Below are 27856 nucleotides of genomic sequence, written 5' to 3'. Positions count from 1 at the left end.
GAGAGACGCTCGGACACACGTCACCGAGCGTGCACAGAGGTTCGAACTCCATTTGAACTTGAACAGTCAGAGGCTGGTCTGCTTCCAAAGCAGCTGTCTTGACTTCAACTTTACAAGCATTATGCATAAAGGGAGTGGCAAATCGAGTGGCAAATCGAGTGGAAAAGTGGGTGGCAAAGTGCAAAGTAATAATAATAATAAAACTTTATTTGTATAGCACCTTTCATGACATGAAATGCAGCTCAAAGTGCTTTACAGAGTAAAGCACTTTGAGCAAAGTAACCTGGATGACTTCCTGAATCTCAGGGTGCATTCTATATTGATATTCTAGAGAGATTATAGTAGTACCTTTATTGAAAGGATATCCCCTTACTATGCCTCCGTGCCCCTTATATTATTATTATTATAACGATTATTATCATTATTATTATATTATATAATTTTTTTATATTTCATTCAAAACAATGTTTTTTAGGTATTGCTCAATACCGCCATACCGCCGGTAAACAGCGATTTATTACTGCAATAACAAAAACTCCATACCGCCCTGTGCTTAGCGCAACCTCAAATTAATGTTTTATTAACCCCTTGGACTGCCACTCCCAATAGCAGCTTTTCAGTGCCTACTATTCATATTTTTAATTCATAATTTTAATGCCAATAGAAACATCCGTGATATACACACTATACCTCATTCTGACACGGCAATCCTATAGTATTAGACACCCAGTCCTGATGGTGGCGGTAACGTCACCATTATGCCGATTTTGACCCAATAGAGCGAATCTGGCGAGAGCACTTCCGGTTTAACCAACAATAACATCCGGTAATAGTTTTGCCCTGTGCAGCACTATCAGATGTCTGGGATGCTAAGCGATCATCATATTTTTTATAACTAAGTCAAATTAAGCTCTAATCAAGCCCCTAATATCGCATTTTACGCAGCGATGCATCGACCGTGCACGCGAGGATTTCGGCCGGTTTTAGGTAGATTACATCGGCCGTTAGCCAAATTAGCCAAAAGTTGCTACATTTTGCTACATTAAACCCCCAATTATAGGGAATTAAACCAGCCCGTCAATTCCGTCAACGGTAGGTTTGGATTAATTCATTCAATCTGTCAATTCCGTCAACAGTAGGCTAAGGGTTAAGCTCCCAACATGGTACAACTACAACCCATTCTGAGCACTAAAATACACTAATGAGCACCGAAGATGATCGTGTAGGCTGTTTCTACCATGGGAGTACTATGGGGTCCAGCCATTAAAGAAACCAGAGATTTCGTGGGTTTGGCACACAAGGGTATAAGCATTAAACCCGAGAAATTGCGGGTTCGTCATAGATTGGGTTAAAAAAGGGAGATAGGCTTATAATTAGGATTAGGATTACTAGGCATTTATTGGAGGTTATGTTTAATGGTTAGGGTTGAATGTATGCCTGATTTATACTTACTGTAGTTGTGCATGGGTGCAGATCTACAGCAAGTTCACAATACAACTACAGTATGTGCTATGAGCTTCTAGATCTGCTATTTTCTAAAGCCTATAACTCAGGCTTCAGGGTTACGTTCTAAGTCCTACAATGTTGATGTCTTTACAAGTATAGTAATACTAATACATATCTGTGTGCGTGCGTGCACGAGTGTGCGTGCGCGAGTGTGTACTTACTGTGACAGGAAGTACGCTCTCGCTGGAGCTCAGCACACCGGTGATAGTGCAGTGGAACAGCTGATCGTTATGGAAGCTGATGTTACAGGGATACGAGCCAATCATCACCGAGTATTCGTCCGGCGCCAGTTCCAGATCGCTCGGCCCTTTCTGTGCCAGGAGCAGACGAAAAAACAAAGAGAGAGAAAGCTGTCTAGCGGTCAGTGTTTAGGGACCAGCACGGCCTGGCTTGTATGGACACAGATAACATTCATACACATCCGGCGCCTGGTTTATTCTATGCCTCAGACCGACACACACACACACACACACACACACACACACACACACACACACACACACACACACACACACACACACACACACACACACACACACACACACACACACACACACACACACACACACACACACACACACACACACACACACACACACACACACACACACACACACAGGTCTGTATTACAATACTTGTGAGAATATTGATATTTTAGACTAGAGCATGTGTGATTTTAAGCTTGTAGATCGGCTATATTTTCGGTCTAATCTAAATGCTTACCCCTATACCCAGCCTCAATGCCTACCCCTATACCCAGCCTCAATGCCTACCCCTATACCCAGCCTCAATGCCTACCCCTATACCCAGCCTCAATCTAAATGCTTACCCCTATACCCAGCCTCAATGCCTACCCCTATACCCAGCCTCAATCTAAATGCTTACCCCTATACCCAGCCTCAATGCCTACCCCTATACCCAGCCTCAATGCCTACCCCTATACCCAGCCTCAATGCCTACCCCTATACCCAGCCTCAATCTAAATGCCTACCCCTATACCCAGCTTCAATGCCTACCCCTATACCCAACCTCAATCTAAATGCCTACCCCTATACCCAGCCTCAATCTAAATGCTTACCCCTATACCCAGCCTCAATGCCTACCCCTATACCCAGCCTCAATGCCTACCCCTATACCCAGCCTCAATGCCTACCCCTATACCCAGCCTCAATCTAAATGCCTACCCCTATACCCAGCCTCAATGCCTACCCCTATACCCAGCCTCAATCTAAATGCCTACCCCTATACCCAGCCTCAATCTAAATGCCTACCCCTATACCCAGCCTCAATGCCTACCCCTATACCCAACCTCAATCTTTTACTAATTGTAAGCCAACCTACAGTAGATAGGTATCTATCTATCTACCTCCCTAAATAAATTATAACCATAAAACCCAAAAACCAGAGACCAGGAAAATGGTCCTCACAATGACTCTGTCACTTTGTGTGTAATACTGTGTAGACATTTGGCCCTCACAATTATAGTAATACAAGTACACACACACACACACACACACACACACACACACACACACACACACACACACACACACACACACACACACACACACACACACACACACACACACACACACACACACACACGGCACACGGCACACGGCACACGGCACACACAGACACACACACACACACACAATAACAACTCAGCAGGGAGAGCTAGAGGCAGGCTTGTCACACAGCTGTCTTGCTGAGGAGCCCAGAACGGAATTCATCCAGTTTTGGGCTAGAGTTCAGCTTAAAGCAGCAAACACGGCCAGGGAACTTTCTACTGCAACAAACCCCGCTGACAGCCGTCACTGCCTTCCGCGCCCCAAAATAAGACATTGTCAGGACCCTTAAACAGAAGTCGAAGTGGAACCCACAACCCCGGGGCTCTCTGTCATTCGCCCATGCTGGGAAATTCCTTGGTGTTAATTTCACCCTGAGCGGTTACAAACGGACCCAAAAGGGTCTGGGAATTTAACACCAAGGATTTATTTTCCTGTGTCCCCAAAACCGAAATTGTGCTGTTTACTTTCTATGTAGTTTACCTTTAAGCCTTGCATGTGTAATGGAGACCAATGTTCCTTTGCCTAATTAGTAACTCTCCTCACCTGGTAGCCTCACCAGGGTATTTCATAGGTGATTAGTTTGGTCAGAGTCAGTTCAGTTCAAGCCAGCACACCGTCAAGAGCTCACTCACTGGCAGTGAGTCACTGCATGTTGAGTTAACCCTTTCTCTCAGGCCTTGGACAGGATAAGTCTGTAAGTTTGTGTTAATTGTTAAACTTTATGGCTCTTAAAGCATATCTTAGCTCTTAAAACAATATGCTTGTAAGTTGGTTTGATCATTTCTAAAAGGTTTTGTAATTTGATTCATTGAATGCAATTAGTACAGTGAGTACATGTTCTTTTTGTAAGCTTGTGTGATGCATAAAAAGGACTAATGTTTTGGGTTATGATTGTACTGTATTTGACACAAATGTCTGTGTTTTCTGTTTTCCTGTATTGCAGTTTTACAAATTTAAGTTATCACCAGTAAAGAACCTAAGCCAAGCCACTGCTTTTTGGAGCTTTATTGGGAACTTTGTTAGCTGTCTGCCAAGCCATACAGACTGTACACCAAACGTATAGTAAGGGCAGAACAGTAAAAAGACTTTAAGCACAGCGGGCTTCACAGAAAGACATGGCTCAACACTGCAGTTTATTCTCTTCATCATGTCACATTGAAAAGATGATGAAGAGCTCAAAACCAATCAGTACTGCTGCAGTAAAAGCACGTGCTAAAGCACAAGCTGCACTTGTCAAACTAGCCTATGCACACAAGGAAGCAGCAATGTTAAAACAACAAGCTAATCTACAAGCTAATCTGCTGTTGCTAAAATCAGAGGAAGCTGCAGAAATTGCATCAGCTGAAGCAGACGCACTACAATGTGTTCTAGAAGAAAATGAAGGAACCCACAGGAGCCAAATCAAAACTAAATTGCCGTCACTCAGCTCAGCTCAACGCACAAGTGAGTACGTGAAACAACAGTCTGAAATGCTTCAGCAGCAACAGTATAAAGCAGTGGAGCAGCAACCTTATAAAACGCTGGAGCAGCAACAGCATGAAGCGCAGCAGCGACAACATGAAGTGCAGCAGCGACAACATGAAGCGCAGCAGCAACAGCATGAAGCGCAGCAGCGACAACATGAAGCGCAGCAGCGACAACATGAAGCGCAGCAGCGACAACAACATGAAGCGCAGCAGCGACAACATGAAGCGCAGCAGCGACAACAACATGAAGCGCAGCAGCGACAACATGAAGCGCAGCAGCGACAACAGTATGAAGCGCAGAAGCAGGACCAAGTGCTTCAGCGTCGCCAGGACGAAGTGCTTCAGCAGCAGTGTCGCCAGGACGAAGTGCTTCAGCAGCAACAGGACGAAGTGCTTCAGCGTCGCCAGGACGAAGTGCTTCAGCGTCGCCAGGACGAAGTGCTTCAGCGTCGCCAGGACGAAGTGCTTCAGCGTCGCCAGGAAGAAGTGTTTCAGCAGCAGCGTCGCCAGGACGAAGTGCTTCAGCAGCAGCGTCTCCAGGACGAAGTGCTTCAGCAGCAGCGTCGCCAGGACGAAGTGCTTCAGCAGCAGCGTGTCCAGGACGAAGTGCTTCAGCAGCAGCGTCGCCAGGACGAAGTGCTTCAGCAGCAGCGTGTCCAGGACGAAGTGCTTCAGCGTCTCCAGGACGAAGTGCTTCAGCAGCAGCGTCTCCAGGACGAAGTGCTTCAGCAGCAGCGTCGCCAGGACGAAGTGCTTCAGCGTCTCCAGGACGAAGTGCTTCAGCAGCAGCAGGACGAAGTGCTTCAGCAGCAGCAGGACGAAGTGCTTCAGCGTCGCCAGGACGAAGTGCTTCAGCAGCAGCAGGACGAAGTGCTTCAGCGTCGCCAGGACGAAGTGCTTCAGCAGCAGCGTCGCCAGGACGAAGTGCTTCAGCAGCAGCAGGACAAAGTGCTTCAGCAGCAGCAGGACAAAGTGCTTCAGCGTCTCCAGGACGAAGTGCTTCTGCAGCAGCGTCGCCAGGACGAAGTGCTTCAGCAGCAGAGTCTCCAGGACGAAGTGCTTCAGCGTCTCCAGGACGAAGTGCTTCAGCAGCAGTTTCGCCAGGACGAAGTGCTTCAGCGGCAGCGTCTCCAGGACGAAGTGCTTCAGCGTCACCAGGACGAAGTGCTTCAGCGTCACCAGGACGAAGTGCTTCAGCGTCACCAGGACGAAGTGCTTCAGCGTCGCCAGGACGAAGTGCTTCAGCAGCAGCAGGACGAAGTGCTTCAGCGTCGCCAGGACGAAGTGCTTCAGCAGCAGCGTCGCCAGGACGAAGTGCTTCAGCAGCAGCAGGACGAAGTGATTCAGCGTCGCCAGGACGAAGTGCTTCAGCAGCGACAGGATGAAGAGCAGCAGCAGCAGTCTGAAGCAGGCTATTGTAAATATTCACACCATGTTGCAAAACATCCCATACTTCACTCTTCATCAGTGCACCAGCTAACAATGGACAACGATGGAGAAGCTACGGTCAAACAAGGAAGGGAAGAAAGATTCTTAACGGAGCGCTTATCAACTGAGGAAGATCAGTGCGGGGAGCATGAGGAAGTCTTCAACCCACCACTAAGCAATTGCCCTACCACCATTCATGTTAATAAGAAGTTCAACTGCTCTAGTCCTAGTAGAGTCCAGGTCCTCTCTGATAGCTTCTGGAAGCAGGAATACCTGGAGACTCTACAGCCTAGGAGGAAATGGCAGGCTGAAAAGCCCAATCTGCAAGTTGGAGATGTCATGCTGTTGGGGGACTCTCGGGTGACGGGGGGTGGGTGGCCTACAGGACTCTTCGTCAAGGCTGATCCCGGTCACGACAAAAAGTGAGGAAAGTCAGCGTGAAGGTCATCCGACAAGTGTTTCAGAAATTGTTCTTCAAAAAGAGACTGTATAGTGGTATAACCAATTATACCATGCGGGGAGTGTGCTGTTTACTTTCTATGTAGTTTACCTTTAAGCCTTGCATGTGTAATGGAGACCAATGTTCCTTTGCCTAATTAGTAACTCTCCTCACCTGGTAGCCTCACCAGGGTATTTCATAGGTGATTAGTTTGGTCAGAGTCAGTTCAGTTCAAGCCAGCACACCGTCAAGAGCTCACTCACTGGCAGTGAGTCACTGCATGTTGAGTTAACCCTTTCTCTCAGGCCTTGGACAGGATAAGTCTGTAAGTTTGTGTTAATTGTTAAACTTTATGGCTCTTAAAGCATATCTTAGCTCTTAAAACAATATGCTTGTAAGTTGGTTTGATCATTTCTAAAAGGTTTTGTAATTTGATTCATTGAATGCAATTAGTACAGTGAGTACATGTTCTTTTTGTAAGCTTGTGTGATGCATAAAAAGGACTAATGTTTTGGGTTATGATTGTACTGTATTTGACACAAATGTCTGTGTTTTCTGTTTTCCTGTATTGCAGTTTTACAAATTTAAGTTATCACCAGTAAAGAACCTAAGCCAAGCCACTGCTTTTTGGAGCTTTATTGGGAACTTTGTTAGCTGTCTGCCAAGCCATACAGACTGTACACCAAACGTATAGTAAGGGCAGAACAGAAATACATTTTGATCTGAGCGACAGAGATGGGATTTGGAGCTGTGGAGTATGGAGCCATTCTTGGCAACCAGTGACAATGAAAAGCATGTGTAAGGTCACTGCCTTCAGGGCTGCCTGACCGCATGACAGACATCATGTCCAGGTACGGTATGTACCTTATGTCATGTTGTGCGTGCGTGTGTGTGTGCGTGTGGCTGCGCACGTGTTGTTCTACATGTGCCAGGCTTAAGATTATGAAATGTCAATGACAAATGCAGGCGCAGTGTGTGTGCGTGTGTGTGTGTGTGTGTGTGTGTGTGTGTGTGTGTGTGCGTGTGTGCGTGCGTGTGTTCATCCCCTGCGTACTTCCGCTCTGTGATTATACCCTGAGGGCTCTTTCCAGTCCCTAATGCAGGATGCCACCCCTGGGTCTTTGTCAACAAAAACTTCCTAACGCACGCGCACACACACACACACACACACACACACACACACACACACACACACACACACACACACACACACACACACACACACACACACACACACACACACACACACACATGCGCGCACGCACACGCCCACACGTATAGTGCAAACAGGATTATAACATAATATTATCAGTATACCACTGATTCTGTGCGCGAGGAAGCTCTAGTCCATAAAACCACATATAAACCTGCCATGCGTCTCATTACAACATTTCCTGCACAAAAGACGACAATGAAATTCTACAGGACAAAACAGGATGAAAGCAAACAAGAAACCCACCCACATTCCAGCTCAGCTTCTTAATATAGGAACTGGCTAAAAAACAGCTCCCCATTAGACAAACACACGTTCTCTCCAGCACCCCACCCACCCACCCAGTCAGCTGAAGTTCTGCTTCTCCCTTCAGGTCCACCATGAGTGGAATCCACCTTCCTACACAAAACAGGAAACAACAAAAGTGTCTGCGTCCAATGCAGATGGGCTGAGACAGCAGTTCCTGTATGAGGAGGCCTCTTCCTGGCATGCACACGCACGCACACACATGTTTATGTTACTAAGCTTGTGAGGACTTCAATATTTTAGGATGGCGATTTTATGAATACCATTTTTATGAGCTGTGACAGTGAGCTAAGTATTTTCGGTGAAAGGCAGAGGCTCGCGGCTCAAGTATAAATCAGGTATAACTCCCCTAAAATACCAACCAACCTCTAAATGTCAATTCCTATTTCCCATTTTTGAACCATAAAACAACCATTTCTCTTGTCAGGACCAGGAAAATTGCCATCACAATTCTCTCAAATTATACTATCACGTGCGCATGCGCGCACACACACACACACACACACACACACACACACACACACACACACACACACACACACACACACACACACACACACACACACACACACACACACACACACACACACACACACACACAGAGAGGAAGCCGTGCAATGTTCAAAGCCACTTCCATGCCATGTTCATGTTGTACAGTTTTATAGCCAGGACCCCTAGTATCCAGCATGACAAAATCCATGGAGACAGGTGCTTAGATCAGCTAGAACGCAGCGACTGGACCTCCCACTGAGCCTGGCTGACAGGGCTGGCGTTGTGGGCCCCGCCTCCCCACAACGCTACAGGTTCCAGGGTGACGGAGGCTTTGATGTGGTTGTTTATGAGCGTCTGTGTTGTATGAATAAGAATAGAAAGGCATTCAGCCATGACTGTTAGTCATAGACGGAGCAGTCTGTCACCGCTGTTATGGGAGCGTGGAAGATAAAGACTGAGATCTGGCTTTTGTTTGTTTAGTTGACCGGGACTATGCACAATAACCAGTGGTGGAAAAAGTACTCTAATGTTTTAAAAGTAAAACAATGTAGACATACTCAAATACTTGAGTAGAAGTCTTGTATTCCGAAATGTACTTACTTGAGTGAGTACAGGCTTTAGTTTAGACATACTATTGGTCCGCCTGTCATTAGACCGACAGCCTACCTCAAACCCTATAACCTAACCCTGACCGCAAGCACGGGAGCAGCGCATGTTCGACCGCATGTTCGACCGGATGTCCGACCGTTGTTTCCGCATGTCGGTCTGTTGGTGTGTCTAATGTGCGTGTACATCCCACTTGAGTAACAGAACAAGAATGTTCTGAAATCAGCAGATCTACAGGCTCAATTGGCTGTTTACAAACAGTATAACAGTATAGAAGTATAACATATTGAACAACGTACTTGAAAATACATCTGTTATGTATTGTACTCAAGTACAGTACTTGAGTAAATGCACTTAGTTCATTTCCACCACTGACAATGACGGTCGTACCAGAAATAGCCGAAAGCTCATTTACATCCTGCCCTCACACTGTGGCCTCCGTGCCCCTCCCCCCGCCCTAACGTCTGATTGGATGGGGAGTGACTCACGGTGATGATGAGGGTGAGCCCGTCCTCTCCGGAGTGGTGCTTGATGTAGTGGTTGGCGGTGAAGAACTGCGGGTCCTCCATGTACTCCAGCACGAAGTGGCCGCCGTGGGGCTCGTCCTCCTCCTCGCCCGGCTCGCCGTCGTAGAAGGCGGGGCTGTCGCCCGTGTAGAGCACGCCGTTCAGGAAGAACAGCAGTGGCGCCAGCTGAGACTGGCTGGCGGCCGGCGAGGAGCAGGTGATCATGGAGGGCGAGTGCACCGTGCAGGCCTGGAGAGATGCAGACGGAGAACAATGGAAAATACGCCGCAACTTGTGTTGGCTGATGAATGATTGATCGATCGATTGATTGATTGATTGATTGATTGATTGCAGTGGTTCCCAAACACTGGCTGGGTCGGGACTCGACTCGGGACCCATTTGTGGTTCGCGGACACATTTTTATGAGACCCTTTATTTTTTGTTTCCTACATTTTCTTTTTAATTATTATTTTAAAACACTTCAATTTTCATGAAATAAAAACATGTTTTTTTTTTTGTAATTTCATGAAGAAATCAAAGAAATTCCATAAATTAGAAAACAAATGTTTAAGAAGTAGTGATCTACAAGCTCACAACGTGGCACGACGCTTGCTAAAAAGTTCTGGAACCACTGATTTATTGAGTACTTTATTAACCAGATTGTTAACAGTACAGGGAGTACAGTCTAAAAAGATAAGAGAAAAATGCCCCAGCCGGGGCTTGTTTCCATTCCATTGCAGCCATTGTACTCAAATGAATAATAGAATGAGTCATGAATTAAAGGCTATTTTTCTTTTTTTTCTTTCTAAATTTTTCCCACGATTTTGCATCCCATATTTTCACTCAGTGTCAAATATCTAATGTAATCCTGGGCGCTACACTTCCTCTGCCAACCTGGGGGGGCAGCGGACTGACCTCATGCTTCCTTCTATGCATGAGGACTGGAGTCCAAGCTTTTCACCTGACAGGGGAGAGTTTCCCCGGCCGGACGTAATGCGTGGAAGGAACACATTATTCCGACCAGTTCCTTTCCCCTCCATCAGGCTGGCCAGGGGGAGGTACGGTAGTAAGGCTAATTTAACCAGCGTGTATTTTAGAGCAGTGATTCTCAACATGTGGGCAGCAGTGAGGACACTGCAATTGGGCCCCCAAATAACTAATAATTAAGATGTTAATGACAATATTACATTAAAATAAAAAAATATATGTCAAATAAAGGTAAAACCTTGAGAAATTATAATTAAAGCAACATGCTCTGGAATGCACGCGGCACACCCATCTGACCACTTAAGTGGTCATACAGTAGATGGTTGGGCCACCAATGCTTTTGAGCTTTTGAAGTGGGCCCTGATTCAGAATTCAGATTTTCTGAATCAGTTACAACTCGTTATATTGTATTAACATATTCTAAAATTTAGAGTATGTTAATACAATATAACGAGTACATCTGCAGTGGTTGAAGGTGGTCTCTCTGCTCTTCCACTGAGACATTTAGACGCTACTCATTGACAAGTAGCCTGTAGCCCAGTTTGAAGCTGATAAGCCCAATGGTTGACAAGTAGCCCTGACTGAAGCACGTAAGCCCACTATCTCCCCTCGCCAAGATGTTCACTTGGATGAGAGTTTAAAGTTTTGTTTCCCGTGGGAGACACCCGCGTGTTCGAATTCCGGTCGTTAAAGTTATGCAATTATGTCTCTTACTAAATGTATGGATTTCAGCTCTGACGCAACAGGGGCTGTTAGCCTGTAGATTGTAGATTGGCTCTTTTTGGCAAGCTTACAGAGTAGCTAGTATATAAATCACACTTTACTCTCTGTGATAAAGGCTCCTGCCATTGGCCCTGGATCTATCGCTTATCACGGCGAGAATATTCACAATAGACATGTTCCACTTCATGTTGAGACAGAAGAAACATGTCCATGTTTCTGTCCGGTACTGCCAAATGCATTGCATCATTGTTCCATTCATCATGCTGTTCACTTTACAGCATTATATGCGTTTAAGATTATTGCCAGGTGTACAACAGCATATCGTTGCTGTCGGGTGTAAACCTTGGATGTCCAAACTGTTACTTTTCAGGAAATGGATCCAATGAAATAATGTTTTTGCCACAAGACACAGACACACTTAACCACGTTCACTTTCAAAGTTTTTCAAAAGTAGCGAAAAGCTATTTACAATATTGTGCTACTTATGCTGCTTTTGCACAACATTGTAGTAAAAATAAAGTAGGGCATTCATTTACGAGCGCAGCGGTATACTGTATAACAGACTGCATGGCACCACTCATCATCTTGTGCAGATACGGGCGAAAGTGTCAACCAGTTCACATTCTAATGAAGCGTGCAGTGACTCACTGTCTGTCCAATGTCGCGCACGTCCATGGTCACACTCTGCACCAGGTCAAAGGCCTGACCTGTAACTGTGATGGTCCTGCCACCACTAGAACACGCACGCACACACACAAAAACACACCCATAACAATGGTTATGAAAGTGAGGGTGCAAAACACGTACAACCACCACACATGCTCGCATACAACAACAAGCAACCATAATGGCAGGGAGACAATAACAGCACAGGTTAAAGAAAAACGAACAGTGTGACAGAGATGCATTGCACGGACGCACTTACACACACATGCACGCGGGCACACACACACACACACACACACACACACACACACACACACACACACACACACACACACACACACACACACACACACACACGTCACACACACACACGCACTGCAGCTAAAAGTGCATGCATTGTTTAATTAGATACACCACACTACATAGCTCTGCAAGCAGATTGCACACATGCCTATCAAAGGCTCCCTCCTATTCCTGGAAACGTCTCACACATGCAGTGACGTTTAGAAGATATTAGTACCAGCAGTGATGGAAAGTAATTAGGTGCATTTACTCAAGTACTGGAATTAAGTATAATTTTGAGGTACTTTTACTTTACTTGCATATACTTATATATATATATATATATACACTCAAACCCCACCCCCACTTTACTCATCTTCAAACTCTGACTAGTCCAGGGCTAATGTGTGAACTTTAACTCAGGAGGTTAATCATAATATTGGGAATACCATGTATTAATTTATTTTTTATCTTTATTCCTTAAAATCATTGTTTTATTTGATGGACTACAAAACAACTTCTTTGTGACCTCAAAACAATTACAACATCAAAGGCCAAGTGGCCTGTCACCAGGCCTAGCTGGCTGTTTACAATTAACTTTGTATATTTCGATTATTACATAATCTTATTACATATATTTGGGTACTTTTATTTGTACTGTAAGTATACTCTGACGGAAAATACGTTTGTACTTTTACTCAAGTCTGAATACGGGACTTACTACTGCAGTATTTCTGCATTGTGGTATTTCTAATACTTTTGTCCACCACTGAATACCAAGCCTGGAATCTCACTGTTTAGGAGATACAGTACCAGGCCTGTAGAAGATGCCACATCAGGAAAACATTATTGGAGCAGCTTATGTCATTCACTCTGGGAGGGAACCAACCGCAAAGACATTTAAGTAGGGATGTTTAGGAGATGTTTGGTTTTGGTCTGCACGCACGCACGCAAGGGTGTGTGTGTGTGTGTGTGTGTGTGTGTGTGTGTGTGTGTGTGTGTGTGTGTGTGTGTGTGTGACTGCGTGTGTGTTCTTGTAGTACCATATTTGAAATAGACAGGACAAATTTCCTGGTCCTAACAAGAGAAATCATTGTTTTCTGGTTTTCTTCTTTTTTTTAAGAGATTTGGGAAAATGGTTAGGATTTATGGTTAGGATTAGGGGTTCAGAGGTTAGATTTGGGGTTTATGGGTTTAGAATTATACCTGATTTATACTTAGTTTTGTGCCAGTGTCGCACGCTTATCTACAAAATGTCAATGCATCGCAGCGCAATGCATTGCGATCTTGCAGATTGTCTGATTTCAGTAGTAGGACTAGGATTAGGGTAACAAAAGAGGCAAAAATGTGTAAAGAGGCATTTATTAAAGTGCCATCCTAAATTATTTATGTCCTCACAAGTATAGTAATATAAATGTGCGTGTGCGTGCGTGCGTGCGTGCGTGCGTGCGTGCGTGCGTGCGTGCGTGCGTGCGTGCGTGCGTGCGTGCGTGCGTGCGTGCGTGCGTGCCTGCGTGCGTGCGTGCGTGCGTGTGTGCGTGTGTGCGTGCGTGCGTTCGTGCGTGCGTGTGTGCGTGCGTGCACGTGTACCTGAGGTAGCTCTTTTTGGGTTTGATGAAGCTGACGGTGGGGTTCTTCTCGTAGGTGTAGGTTGTGCTGAGCTCGGCGCTCTGACAGGGAATGTTTTCAAACTCCACGCACACGCTCACCGGCTCCGTCTGTGTGTGCGCGGCTGCAGGCATGGTGCACTCGATGGTGTCATCTGTTTGCCTGGAACACGAGCGGTAAACATACAGTAATCACAGGACCGCAGCTGCAACATGATTTCTCGTAGCACAGAAGTTCCGTCACAATGCCCCCCTTATGACTCTAAAGGATGACTGTTTGGGAGTTTATTAAACAAAATACTTCATAGAGGTCCCTACAGTGTGTAAACAACTTGTGTTTTGTGCACAAGCATCTGCATGAAGTGCACTCACATTTAAGCCACAGGCGACCACAACAGATAACTACTGTTATCTGCTCTTGGCTCTCTCTGCACTGGTTGGCCGGGGGTTTTAGAATAGATTGAAACCACATGAACCCTAGCGTTGCACGTCATATGTGAACATTCTGCTCAAAGAGGCAAACATTCAGCGAACATTTGGCAAAAAAATGCAGATCTACACAAGTTCACAACGTGTTGCAAATGTGTGGTTGAGCTTGTAGATCGGCAGTTTCCGGCAAAGAGATTTAGTGTTGAGGGAAAACATGAGGGGACCCACTATTGACCCCTAGGGGACCCCAGTCAACACAGTGTAATAGACGGATGGATATCCTCGGCCACGGGGGACATTAAGTTGTCCCCCGTGGCCGAGAGCAAATTATGAAACACAGGACAGATACAGAAAAAGAGATAACAAAAAGTAAACAGCTAGGGATTAGGAATAAGTAGCAGAAAGCATTATAATGGGTGTCTTTCCTGGCCCTCTGCACTTGAACCTCTGGAATTTGCAGGTTGTCTGAGCTCTTAACAGGTCATATTAAGTGGTGCAGATTTTACAGATAACATTTAAAGCTTTTTACAGGATCAGGCTCCTAGGTACATTTGAATTGTTAGTCCCCTACGATCCTGAACACAACACAGCCTGAGATCCCTCTGGCAAATTACCTGGACTTTGCTGACTTTGCTGCCTTGGCTGTGGAAAAGTAAATCTGTATCCTATTTTCCTTGAAAAGTATGTTTATGTTAAGGCCTTTTTCATACAGTATAGTGTTTATGAGAATATGTCTCTTTTCAAGTTATATTTGTCGTATTCATCGTAATTATTACAGCAGCACTCACATTATGATGTTGCATTCCTCGGTGCCATTGACCATTACTCTGACTTCAGAGCCAATGTCCAGGTGCTCCCCTTGGATGGTCACTCTGGTGCCCCCAGCACGGGAGCCCTTTTCAGGCTTCATGGACGACAGCTTGGGGACCTGGAGACCCAGATGGCAGAAACATGATGATCAAGACATAGAAGACGAATTTATTATGGGAGGTCTGTGACAGCTTATGTCATGGAGAAATGCAGTGTTCACTCGTAACTCCCCTCCAAAAGAAAGGGGGGAAAAAGAAGAAAAAAAACACAAACTGTAATTTATGCTTTATATTGCACTTCTAGACATAAAACTGACAATTCAAAGCCACGCGCAACAGATCCTGCACATAATTTATATCTTGTTTCTTTATTTTCTTTTTTAGTTTGGCTGAGACAGCATGCTGACTATAACGGTAAATTAGTGAGGAAAGCTGTGAAGAAAGTGCAGCCTGCAGTACATTAGAGGCTAGCGCGGCTGAATCTAAACGCCCTTTAGGCCTTCGCATACCGGACAGCTTCACTGTCAAATACACAGTACGTTGAAACTTGAAAGTATAAACATGAACCTGCAAGGGTGCATTCCTTCCAAATTCAGGGTTAAATTAACACTCTAGATTTTACAGTGTACTTTGGGCTAGAAAGAAGTCCCGCCCCACACGCACACGCACGCACAAGCAACACACACACACACACAAAACAAGATACATGCATGCATACGTGCGCATAACGTATACACACCTAATATACGCTGACACGTAGGAACAAACGGACTAAGGCGAACATGAATATCCATGTCCTACACCTACAGCACCATCAGCATTCCAGAGCCTCTCTAGCCTCCATGAAACTCACCTCCAGGGAGACCTCCTATCCTCACTGACAGGACTCACTTCCTCTGTATGCACGGATGGGGAGGCCTATTGTCTGTCCGTTTGTTTATGTGCGTGTGCGTTTGTGTGGGTGTGTGTGTGTGTGTATGTGTGCGCACGTACACGCGCACGCGCGCATGTGTGTGTGTGTGTGTGTACGGGTCTGAGTGGGCGTAAGGAGGCAGATGTTTCCGGCCCAAGGTTCAAGGAAGGAGGTGCAGTTGGAGACACATATCCTGTCTCCGCTCGGATCCAAAATCCCCCCCACCCAGCGTTCCGTTCCGTTGTCACCCATCTCCCCCTCGCACTATATGTGGAAAACACGTTCTCGCGCTGAAGCCTTATTTATACTTCGTTGCTTTGTTCGTATTGCGCGGCGAGAACCCGGCGCGGTGAGGTGGCGCATGTCAACAATAGCCGATCTACATGCTCGGTACATTGTGTTCAGATCTGTTGTTGTGAGCTTGTACATCTGTAGATCGTCTATCATCTGGTATTGGTTGCACAACGCCGTTGTACTGCAGAGTCTAAATGAAGCATGAGCAGCTCGGAGCCAGGCTATCCCGAGAGGAGTTCCCATAACAACCATGTTTGTTGTTTTGGATTTATTTTGTTCATCTCCGATGGTTTTGGAGAAGGCTTCATGAGACCATAGTGATCCCTCCGCCGGATGACTCACCGGCAAATCCCTTCTTTTCTTTAAGATAGCCGGCAAAATTATCAAGCTATCCAGATGAAGTATGAAGAACCCTCTTTGTCCGTAAACAAAAAGAAACAAAAGGCTTAAGAATGGTATTTCCACTGGCCGCATAGTCTTGGTCCAATGGGAGCCTGTGTGGGTCGAGGTCAATTAACACAATGCTGGCTTGCTTTTGCCTCCACCAATAATGAATTCAGAGGAGGGAACATCGCAATGAGGCGGCCATATTTGTTTTTGCTGGCAGCCGGGTCTGAACGACAATAGTGCTTAAGTTGCAGTTCTTCATCAGTGTTTGAAGATTCCCACACACTCGCATTCCTGAATATCATAAAACACATCTGTTAACACTCAACCGACACATTGGGACGGCACTCCCGCTGGGGAACAAGGAGCAAAGACATGTAGACAGAGGAGAGAAGAATTCGGAGGGAGAGACGGACGGCCGGACGGACGGACGGAGAGAACCGGACAGACTGTGGGAGTACAACTCACTAAATATGTGTATGGTTCCTTTGACGTCCCCATTAAGGCCTGGTCGACAGTCACTTGGACAGCATCCATCATCTCATAGCCGGACCTCCCAGTCACACACACCAGTCTGGGAGAAAACAGAAAACAGCACATTTGAATTACACAAAAGGCAATAAACATTACAAAAGACAGCACACTTCAAGACTAAACAATGCAAGTACAAGTAGTACCAGTGAGGGTCGATAATCCATGTTCTGGGGTCGATCCATCAAAGCGCATTCCACTTACATATGGAATCCAATCATCGGAGGCGTCAGATATTAGAGGATGTGAAGTTCAAAGCTCCTCGGACCAGATGTGCCAAACCACAGCAGAGATTAAAGGTTGTCCTCTCACCTCCTGGCTGTGATTAGGCCTTGTGCCATTGTCGTATTATTAATCATAATGTGACGTGCTAGAGGCACCATGATCTACCGTTCTGAAGCCTGAGTTATAATTAGACGGTGCAGTATTTCGCACCGCTGATCTACAAGCTCACAATGCGTCACAGCGTGGCTCGTTGTGAGCTTGTAGATTGGCTATTTAGGGTGGTAGACACAATGCGCAACCAGTAAATCAGACGGGGGTATGGGGGGGAAACACGTAACCAAGTATAAATCAGACTTGAGGTGGGGGGTATGGGGGGAACGCAACCTACAACACAGCACACCATCACCTCCCAGGTGGGGGGTATGGGGGGAACGCAACCTACAACACAGCACACCATCACCTCCCAGCTCCACACACGCTGTTGGTTTATTGAGGTGGGGGGTATGGGGGGAACGCAACCTACAACACAGCACACCATCACCTCCCAGCTCCACACACGCTGTTGGTTTATTGAGGTGGGGGGTATGGGGGGAACGCAACCTACAACACAGCACACCATCACCTCCCAGCTCCACACACGCTGTTGGTTTATTGAGGTGGGGGGTATGGGGGGAACGCAACCTACAACACAGCACACCATCACCTCCCAGGTGGGGGGTATGGGGGGAACGCAACCTACAACACAGCACACCATCACCTCCCAGCTCCACACACGCTGTTGGTTTATTGAGGTGGGGGGTATGGGGGGAACGCAACCTACAACACAGCACACCATCACCTCCCAGCTCCACACACGCTGTTGCAGGTTTATTGAGGTGGGGGGTATGGGGAGAACGCAACCTACAACACAGCACACCATCACCTCCCAGCTCCACACACGCTGTTGGTTTATTGAGGTGGGGGGTATGGGGGGAACGCAACCTACAACACAGCACACCATCACCTCCCAGCTCCACACACGCTGTTGGTTTATTGAGGTGGGGGGTATGGGGGGAACGCAACCTACAACACAGCACACCATCACCTCCCAGCTCCACACACGCTGTTGGTTTATTGAGGTGGGGGGTATGGGGGGAACGCAACCTACAACACAGCACACCATCACCTCCCAGGTGGGGGGTATGGGGGGAACGCAACCTACAACACAGCACACCATCACCTCCCAGCTCCACACACGCTGTTGGTTTATTGAGGTGGGGGGTATGGGGGGAACGCAACCTACAACACAGCACACCATCACCTCCCAGCTCCACACACGCTGTTGGTTTATTGAGGTGGGGGGTATGGGGGGAACGCAACCTACAACACAGCACACCATCACCTCCCATGGGGGGAACGCAACCTACAACACAGCACACCATCACCTCCCAGCTCGGTGGGGGGTATGGGGGGAACGCAACCTACAACACAGCACACCATCACCTCTCAGCTCCACACACGCTAACCTACAACACAGCACACCATCACCTCCCAGGTGGGGGGTATGGGGGGAACGCAACCTACAACACAGCACACCATCACCTCCCAGGTGGGGGGTATGGGGGGAACGCAACCTACAACACAGCTCACCATCACCTCCCATGGGGGGAACGCAACCTACAACACAGCACACCATCACCTCCCAGCTCCACACACGCTGTTGGTTTATTTAGTCAGGTGTCTCATGCTAAAGATGGCCATAAATGCGAGCCAGCGGTTTACAGCGCTAGCTGGTGATTGACAAGAGGCCTTGCGCCTCTGATGAGGGGTTTAAATCCTCACATATGTGGAGGAGCTGTGTTTCACCCCTAGAGACTGGGCGGGACATAAAACGAGACGGTCCAAGACACCGGGTCAGACCGGGCTGGGCTGGGCTGGGTTGGGTTGATTATTATGTAAGTGGGGTTAGGTTTGGAGACCAGCTCAGGTCCAGATGACCGAGTTCAAAGAACTGGATCGAAGATGCCTTTCTTTTCTTTTTTTTTGTTAAAACCCACAAGCATCTTTTGTCACAACATACTGTTCCAATTTACCAATGATCTATCGCGTGTATTGTGTGTTACCATGGAAATTGCAAATACAAGTAATATGTTTTAAACTGAATCCTATCAACGTACATACAGTATAGACAATAAGACTTATAATAAATTGATAGATTGACATCTGGCATCTTTTTTTCACAACATTGACAAAATGCACACGCATTAACATAAACATGTATTTTACGGCACATATCTCTCAAAAGGAAAAAAACACAATAAAGCTTAAGAGCTTATTTCCCTTGTGGTCCTTTGAGTGCAAGTGTGTGCATGCAGAGTTGTAAACTTTGAGTGTGTATGATTTACAGTATCTGTGTGTGTGTGTGTGTGTGTGTGTGTGCGTGCGTGCGTGCGTGCGTGCGTGCGTGCGTGCGTGCGTGCGTGCGTGCGTGCGTGCGTGCGTCAAAACAGCCGTGTTGAAAAAACCTATATAAATCAACTTTCTCCCAGCACAGACAATTCCCAACGTTTCAGTTTCAAGATTCAGGTCAAAATATTCAGCAATGTTGCCCTTTAAGTGTTATTTGTATTACAAAGCAGCTGCTATTAATACAGAGACGCTCCGGAGAGGTCAGTATATCTTTGTACAGTAGACTGGCCTGTGTGTTTGTGTGTGTGCGTGTGCGTGTGCGTGTGTGTGTGTGCGTGTGCGTGTGTGCGTGTGTGTGTGTGTGTGTGTGTGTGTGTGTGTGTGTGTGTGTGTGTGTGTGTGCGTGCGTGCGTGCGTGCAGGAGGTATTAAGTGTGATGTTGACGCAGTGTGATCGCGGGCAAAGGACACAATGCTCCAGTCTCCCAGCAGGAGTCCTGACTGACCCTCGGCCTGCATTCCACCACCTCCCCTAGTCTGTGTTAAAGATAGACAGTTAGACAGCACCTCCCATAGATAACATGTTGCCACTGTCGGAAAGAAACCTCATTATATCCATATCTCAACCTTTTCACTATTAATTGTTTTTTATAAATTCACTTGCTGGAAGTTTAAGTGGTTAAGAACAGTTGAGACGAATAACTAACTAACGAATAATCTAAGTCCATATTCCCCGAAAAGGCCTCTGTCCTGAACCCTTATCCATGATTTATACATTATGGATAATTAGTATGGACTTAGATGGTTATTCGTCTCAACTGCTCAGTGTCTGTGGATTTTATAACAATTGAACCAATGAAAAGAACGAACAAGATGGGCTACAGTGAGAGTCACCTGTTGATCTATTCAGCGAGTGGATGATGAGAATAACAACTCTGTGCAGCTCGATTTAAAATCTAAAACTGTACAAATGGACCCGTTACTTTAGGTACATTGGGTCCTTGCGGGTCCATCTGGCTACATTTGTACAGTCTCAGAGTTACAGATGGGTTGCATTAGCACCGAGGATGTTACTCTGAGCGCGTGGGCGTGAGTTTGGTCCTTACAGAAGACACTTGAGCTGCGACCGAGATTGATGGGGCCGTGGGCAACTTGGAGGACTTGAGTGTAAAGTATCCGCAGAAGTGCACGTACATACTCCAGCAAATGAGGCGCATCGTGCTTGACGATGCCATTAATTAGACCGGTGACATATTAGGACTGTGGGCTCTGGTTCTCTCCAGGGCTGCACACTGTCCTCTGTCCACACAGCTGTGACCCTTCACCCCCACGTGCACCTGTCTCAACAGCCCTGGCTGCTGAGGTCACACGTGCAGGTGTGTGCGTGGGTGTGCGTGGGTGCGCGTGCATGTGTGTGTGTGTGTGTCTGTGCATGTTTGTGCATGCCTGCTGTCAGCCACACTGACGTGTTTTGATTTTTCAGCGCCGCTTCCCGCACCGAGGATATGGCATTGCTGTCATAACAACCAGGTTGGGGAGCCAATGAGGGATGACGATGCAAGATGAGATCATCCCCAGGAGTGAAACGTGATTCGCTGTTTGTGTGTGAGTGTGTGCGCACACGTGCGTGTTTGGGAAAATGTGTCAAGGAAGCCACGATGACAGGAAAGACCTGCAGGTCAAACTCAGAACTGCTCTGAATTCTAAAGGCCTGTTTAGACTCAGTTGCGTGGCGGTGTCGCGCTACAAAAATAGCCGATCTACACGATCACAAAGCATTGCGGGGTAATGCTTTGCGATGTTGTAGATCGGTTATTTTCAGTGCACGACACACTCAGGCACGGAATCAAATATAAATCAGGCATAAAAAACAGTGATTGGTTTCAGCGGAGCGGGACCGGATGAACATGAACAGAACAGATATTGGAATGGAAGTTTGGATGTAGTTCTAGAATTACAGCTTTCCACCGCCCAGGCACCGTGTGCAGGTGTCAAACCGCGGTCCTGCTGTCTCCATGGTGACAGTGTTATGGTCCCTGGCGGGGAGGGAGCGAGGGAAGTGCGCTGCATAATAATATTTGTGAAAAGCCTGATGAATTTGTGCAAACCGCACTACGTACATTCGGTAGCCACACCAAATGATCTGCATATGGTTTCAAACGATATGAATGTTATTACTGGAGAAAATTGTCGGCACTTGTTGAAAAGTGGTCTGTATGTAATTTGCTTTACATATAAAATTGTCCAATGACATGTGAAATACCAATCACAGTATATTTAGCTCCTAGCTCAAAGAGGTACCATGTGTGGGTGTGTGTGTGTGTGTGTGTGTGTGTGTGTGTGTGTGTGTGTGTGTGTGTGTGTGTGTGTGTGTGTGTGTGTGTGTGTGTGTGTGTGTGTGTGTGTGTGTGTGTGTGTGTGTGTGTGTGGCGTGCGTGCGTGCGTGCGTGCGTGCGTGCGTGCGTGCGTGCGTGCGTGCGTGCGTGCGTGCGTGCGTGCGTGCGTGCGTGCGTGCGTGCGTGCGTGTGCATGCGTGAGTGCGTGCATGTGCGTGAGTGTGTGAGTGAGTGTGCGCAGGCCGGGCATGTGTGTGCACATTTCTACACGGTTGAGATCACTAACTTTTTAATGTTCTACAAGATTTGTCCATAAATTACAGAAAACTTCACACATTTACATGTTTAATATGCTAAAATCCCAAATCTGAGCAGCTGCCCTTGATGAAACCTAAGTAGCCAAATAATGGGTCATATGAGACTATAGTTGAGGACGTAGACATCCTAGTACTCACTCTTCGGAGACGGTGTAGCGCTCAGGCAGGAGAGAACATGGCACGTCTCCAATGGAGACCGTCGCTGCTTCAGCCCTCCGGCCCAGATTCTTCCCCTGCACTGTCAGCAGGGTGCCCCCCTCCACGGGCCCACTCTGCGGATAGATCTGAGGAAGAGGAGGAGGAAAAGGAGGAGGAGGAGAGTACAGAGATGGAGAGAAGAGGGAGGTGAAGACATGCATGCCCTTCAGAAGTAGAAAACAATTAGCGCTAATGACGGGCAGAAATGGAAGATAAGATAAGTGTCCAGTTTAAGTGCCTCTTCAGAGGGAGACATCTAATTGACAATGGTACAATTTAGGCATATATATATACCCACATGGTAGACCAGACCCTCTCTAGCCCTAGAAGCCTGAATTATATGTCCACGTACGGCGGTGTAAATAAATTAAGCATGAGACTCTTCAGTCTCTCGGCATCTACAGCACACGTTAATGAAGAGCGGGCTGAGAGGCCCTTCCATGCACGCCCCTCGTGAGACGCGGGGAGCGCGAGTGGCAGAGAGGCGAGGTGCAATGGGAGAGCAGGAGAGGTGAACGAGTGGGGAGGCAATTTACAAAATTGAGTGTGGAGAGGAGAGCGGACGGGGGAGCTAAATGCACACCGCCGTTCCATTTTGTCGTGTCAAATTCCTCTGTCTCTCATGTCTCCTGTTGTTTTTCTGATGCGTGCACTGCCTCATGCACCATTTCAGCTCCTGAATCCTTTTTCCCCCCCACACGGTGCTCTCAGGAAGCCGTGGGGGTGGAAGGCGAGGGGCCGGCACGCCTCCGATGACGACGGAAACACAGCTTTCCAGATAAGCATCTCTGGCTCCTTCGGCAGCAGAAATCTACCGTCATCTACTTCCCGCTGTAGCTGTGCTACTGTGGCTAACCTAGCTTAACCCCATTAACTGTGGCATCCCTATTTTAGCAATGTCATTACAGGGGGACATTTTTGAAAAAATGTTTTAAAAATGTAAAAAGTTTGGAAACATTTTTGAAAATATTTCAACAGTGATGCGACAACATCGTGAGATTGTAGAGCAACTATTTATTGTCAGCACACAACAAAGTATAAAATAGGGCTTATAGTGGATAGCTGCAGACCATGGGGCCCCCATGCGCCGCGCATGCCTTTCTTGGGTGACCGTTTCCCCTGGTAGGGATGAGGACACGTCCCACTGATCCCTCTGTGTTGCTATTATCCTCGGCTCCACAGCCCGCACTGACTCAATCACACACTGAACGTACGAAGGAAAACAGCAACGCTGTTTGGTCTGGGTTGATAGGGCAGGGGGCAGTGGGGGACACATTCAAAATAGTTCAATTTATTATTGCCTGAAGTGAGTGACAGCTGGGATAAATAAACGCCCGTAGCTCCAGAGCTAAAGTGAGAAGTGTTCAAACAAGGAGGGGAATGTATGACTTTTAATATCATGAGAAAACAAACTGCTTGAGACCGACCAGGCGGCTTACAGTTGTATCTGTTGGATCTGGACCAGGGGAAATGATGTAAGTGTTTTCCTGGTCGTAGCGGGCAAGCCTGAAGCTTATGCTATATCTAGACACACGACATGTGATCATAACACATTCACACGTTCTTATACCATACAGTAACTATGCTCTCTCTCTCTCTCTCTCTCTCTCTCTCTCTCTCTCTCTCTCTTTTTCACACACACACGCACGTGCACGCGCACACAAACACGCGCACACACACACACACACACACACACACACATGCTGCACGTGCACGTGCATATGCACGTATGGATATAGATAGACAACACCCAGTAACTCCCATCTCAGCAGCAAGCAGTTATTATCACCAGCCGTCCAATAGCACCTTGAGTGTCTGCAGTGTCATTGAGCATCGTTGGTGTTGAAATTAACGTTAGCTGGCGTGCAGCTCATTTACACCTCTTCTGAGAGGATCTTGATTTCCAGAGACATCAGAGAATGTGTGAATTTGTCTCTGTGAAACAGCCGCTTTTAAAAACCTAAAAAACCCATTAAGGTAGCAATTAATTATAGGCCTTTTGGGAACATGCCACAATATAGTAGGTTTCAAAAGTATCTGGGGTTGACACACAGTAGAATATGGATTGGAGTTTGGACTACTAGTCCGTGAGCCACGGACTACAGGTTTTGGAGGCGGAGAACCCTGTCCGTCAAGATTAGGTCCTCCCGGCCGGCACATGAATCAGGGGTTCTTAAACCCAATTGAAACAACAACCCAGAAGCCTTAAGGCCTTTTCACACGAGGAGCAACACAAAGCCTGTGTACTTGAATGGATCCGACTAACTGCAGGTCGCACTCCCTCGTGTGAATGGCCGCGTTTCTATGCGGTGTATACAGTTGGGTGCCACCGATATTGTCCCTTATCATTTGACCCATTTAGGCCTGACCTCAAAATTTAAAAAAAATCCTTCTAAATCCTCCAGTTTTCTGAAATAAATATTTTCACGATTTTTCAAAAATAGCAGACCTACAAGCTCGTAGCGCGCCACTCGGTGGCGCGCTATGAGCTTGTAGATCTGATATTTTTCAATAGCTAAATTATAACATAATGTTTAAAACACCAAAAGGGGTTTTGCGCAGATCACGCAAACCTCAGCAAAAAGAAAAGGACAATATCGATGGCCTCCAACTGTATACAACGAAAGTTGAACACATTTAAACTCCGGCCAGCCGGTGGACATGTGCGTGCGTGAGACGAGCACGAAGGTGACAGTTGCGCGGTCGTTACGCCTGTCAGATCGCCCACGCCTACCTACCTGCCCTTAAAATTAATTGCTAGACGAGTCAGCTGCCTCCTGTGCGAAAGGCCTCCAGTGCTTTTCGCATCCCTCCGCGCACCCCCTTCACTCCCATTGGTTACCCTATTTCCTCAACTCTCTCCTCCTATCTCTCTATCTCTCTGTCTCTCTCTCATTAGGTTCCTGTTTTTTTTTGGGGGGGGGGGTTCCACCATTGGTTACCAATTCGACGCCATTATCACCACCACTTTCATTCTTCCAATAAACAACTCCTTCTAGATTTCTGCCTATAGTGAATTGAGGTTATATAGTCGGAACTTTGATCTTCCTCTCACTGCTCCACTTCCTGTTTAACACACTGATGGGAGGAAGACATGAGGACAAAAACAGGAAAAATGGCCTCGCTATACTGTAGGTTCCTCCACCCTCTCTCTATCCAACTAGTTCAACCCTAAAGCTGGCAGCACACTTCAAAATAAGAAACCGAACAAGTTTTCTGAGGACAAAACAAAGAGCCCGCCTACTGCTGTATACAGTTCTGGAACAATGATTGACACTTGAGTCTCCATTGTTTGTTTGCTTTTATATAATTTGTCACTGGGATTTTGTCATTTCTGGCTACAGACAATGGACAAAGTTTGTGTTATTTCCCTCCATTAATTAATTGCCGTGTTCATAGTCCCTCGGGAGAGGGAATGTAGAGGTTTGTACCTCATAACATCCTCAGCCAACATTTCTTCAAAACTATCCATGGTACATTGCAGACAGATACCAGAAATAAAACAATATAAATCACCAGCCTTTGAATTTCTGCCAGATCACACACAACGTTCGTATTACTGTCATCTTAGCTAGAACTACTGTAACGAACGTTGGTAATGCATTTGTTTGTTTTCTTCACAATGATGTCATTTTGTTCTTCCTGCTGTAACTCTATGTCTTCCTGGCCTCTCTCTGTTCTCAGAAACCATTTGTCAGTTCCTGTTTCAGACGTACTTAAATCTAAATCATTTTTTAACAATGGACAAGAGTTCAAAGACCCACGAGGAACAAACAGTTCATGGACATACATGATTTCACAAGTATGCAGTATGTGACATTATAATGTATAAGGGAATGACAAAAAACCTCTGCCACAGTGCTTGCTACAAAACTCCACCGCATTATTTACATTTCAGTGCTTGACCCTAGTGATAAATATTGCATGTGACAAAGCAGGGCAGTGAAACACACATGTCATCATCACCCCTTTAACCTTCGTGCTTAGTCATTATGACTATGTAACCAGAAGAAGCCGTGGTTTGTGCGTGTGAAAGTGTGGGAGAGGAGAAGCTTTCCGCTGCGAGGCTGAGAGCTCCGACTTGAGTGGACTGTAACTCTAACCCCTGTGGATTCTCTGGGAAAATATGGCTGCCAAAGCATTGCATCACATACCCCAAGGAACCACAGCCCCAGTTTCCTTTCTGAAACCCCCTCTCCTGAGGCACCTATTGAAAGGATGTGTGGATGCGCGTGCGTGTGCGTGTGTGTGTGTGTGTGTGTGTGTGTGTGCATTTATTTCTAATACTATATTTGTGAGGGCCAAATGTGCCAAAATAGACACTGAGAGGACAAATGTCCTGGTCCTCTTCACAAGAGAAATTAATATTTCAAGGTTAAAATGATTTTAGAGCTAAAATTAGGAAATGTTTCAGGTTGGGGTTAAATGGGGCATTTGGAGGTTCGGTTCAGGGGTTATGGGTTAAAGTTCAGCCTAGGGTAATAAAAAAGGCAACAACAAAAAAATACATTTATAACGTTGCTGTCCTACAATATTTATGTCCTCACAAGTATAGTAATAACAAGACAGAGAGAGGGAGAGCGTGCATGCGCGTGCGTGCGTGTACCCGTCCATGCATAAGGTATTTCGGTACGGCTGAGTTCAGTCCCGCAAGAAGTAAGACACACAAGTCATCCTTCCAGCATCCTGTTAGTCACAGCACGCTGACGGCTACAGAGGATGAAGAATAATAGAGTAAGACTTCTAGACAGTCTATTTGTGTGACAGATTGCGGTTCTATTGAGTCGCAGAGCATGTGTCTGTGAGCATGTGTGTGAGAGCATGTGTGTGTGTGTGTGTGTGTGTGTGTGTGTGTGTGTGTGCGTGTGTGTGTGTGTGCGTGTGCGTGTGAGAGCATGTGTGTGTGTGTGTGTGCGTGTGCGTGTGCGTGTGTGTGTACATGTACATGCGTGAGCCCACTTTGTTCTTCCAGCTCGCTCTCCTGGGCAGAGTAGGCTTTATCTACAGGAAGTTTAGGCCCGATTGAGCCTCACTTGAGCCATACTTCCCATGACCATCTAATATGGCGGTGTGGATAAAACCTTCACTAGCGGTGGATTTTGATCTGAACCCAAGCCTCCTCCCCCTCCCCCTCCACACACACACACAAACACAGTTACACTGTTACCGTTTGGACCCAGTGTCCTGACCACAGAAGTCGTAAAGCGACGCTGATGATCGTCGCGATGAGTT

The 27856-nt window shown here is 46.6% G+C and overlaps 1 protein-coding gene across 1 annotated transcript in view; it reads right to left on the bottom strand.

Annotated features, from left to right (window-relative positions):
- Positions 1 to 27856, bottom strand: part of plxnd1 (plexin D1) — a 114795-nt gene that overhangs the window by 43313 nt on the left and 43626 nt on the right. Inside the window, exons 13-19 of the mRNA XM_079488658.1 lie at positions 22565 to 22710; positions 17099 to 17204; positions 15016 to 15155; positions 13782 to 13961; positions 11892 to 11976; positions 9516 to 9782; positions 1668 to 1817 (exon numbers count right to left, since the gene is read on the bottom strand). Of these exons, the coding sequence (XP_079344784.1) occupies positions 1668 to 1817; positions 9516 to 9782; positions 11892 to 11976; positions 13782 to 13961; positions 15016 to 15155; positions 17099 to 17204; positions 22565 to 22710 (1074 nt within the window). The remainder of the gene's footprint in view (positions 1 to 1667; positions 1818 to 9515; positions 9783 to 11891; positions 11977 to 13781; positions 13962 to 15015; positions 15156 to 17098; positions 17205 to 22564; positions 22711 to 27856) is intronic.

This window comes from Electrona antarctica, assembly GCF_951216825.1.
Source record: "Electrona antarctica genome assembly, chromosome: 2".
NCBI lineage: Eukaryota > Metazoa > Chordata > Actinopteri > Myctophiformes > Myctophidae > Electrona > Electrona antarctica.
The sequence above is the reverse complement of the archived record's forward strand: the minus strand, read 5'-3'. Positions and strand labels throughout refer to the sequence as shown.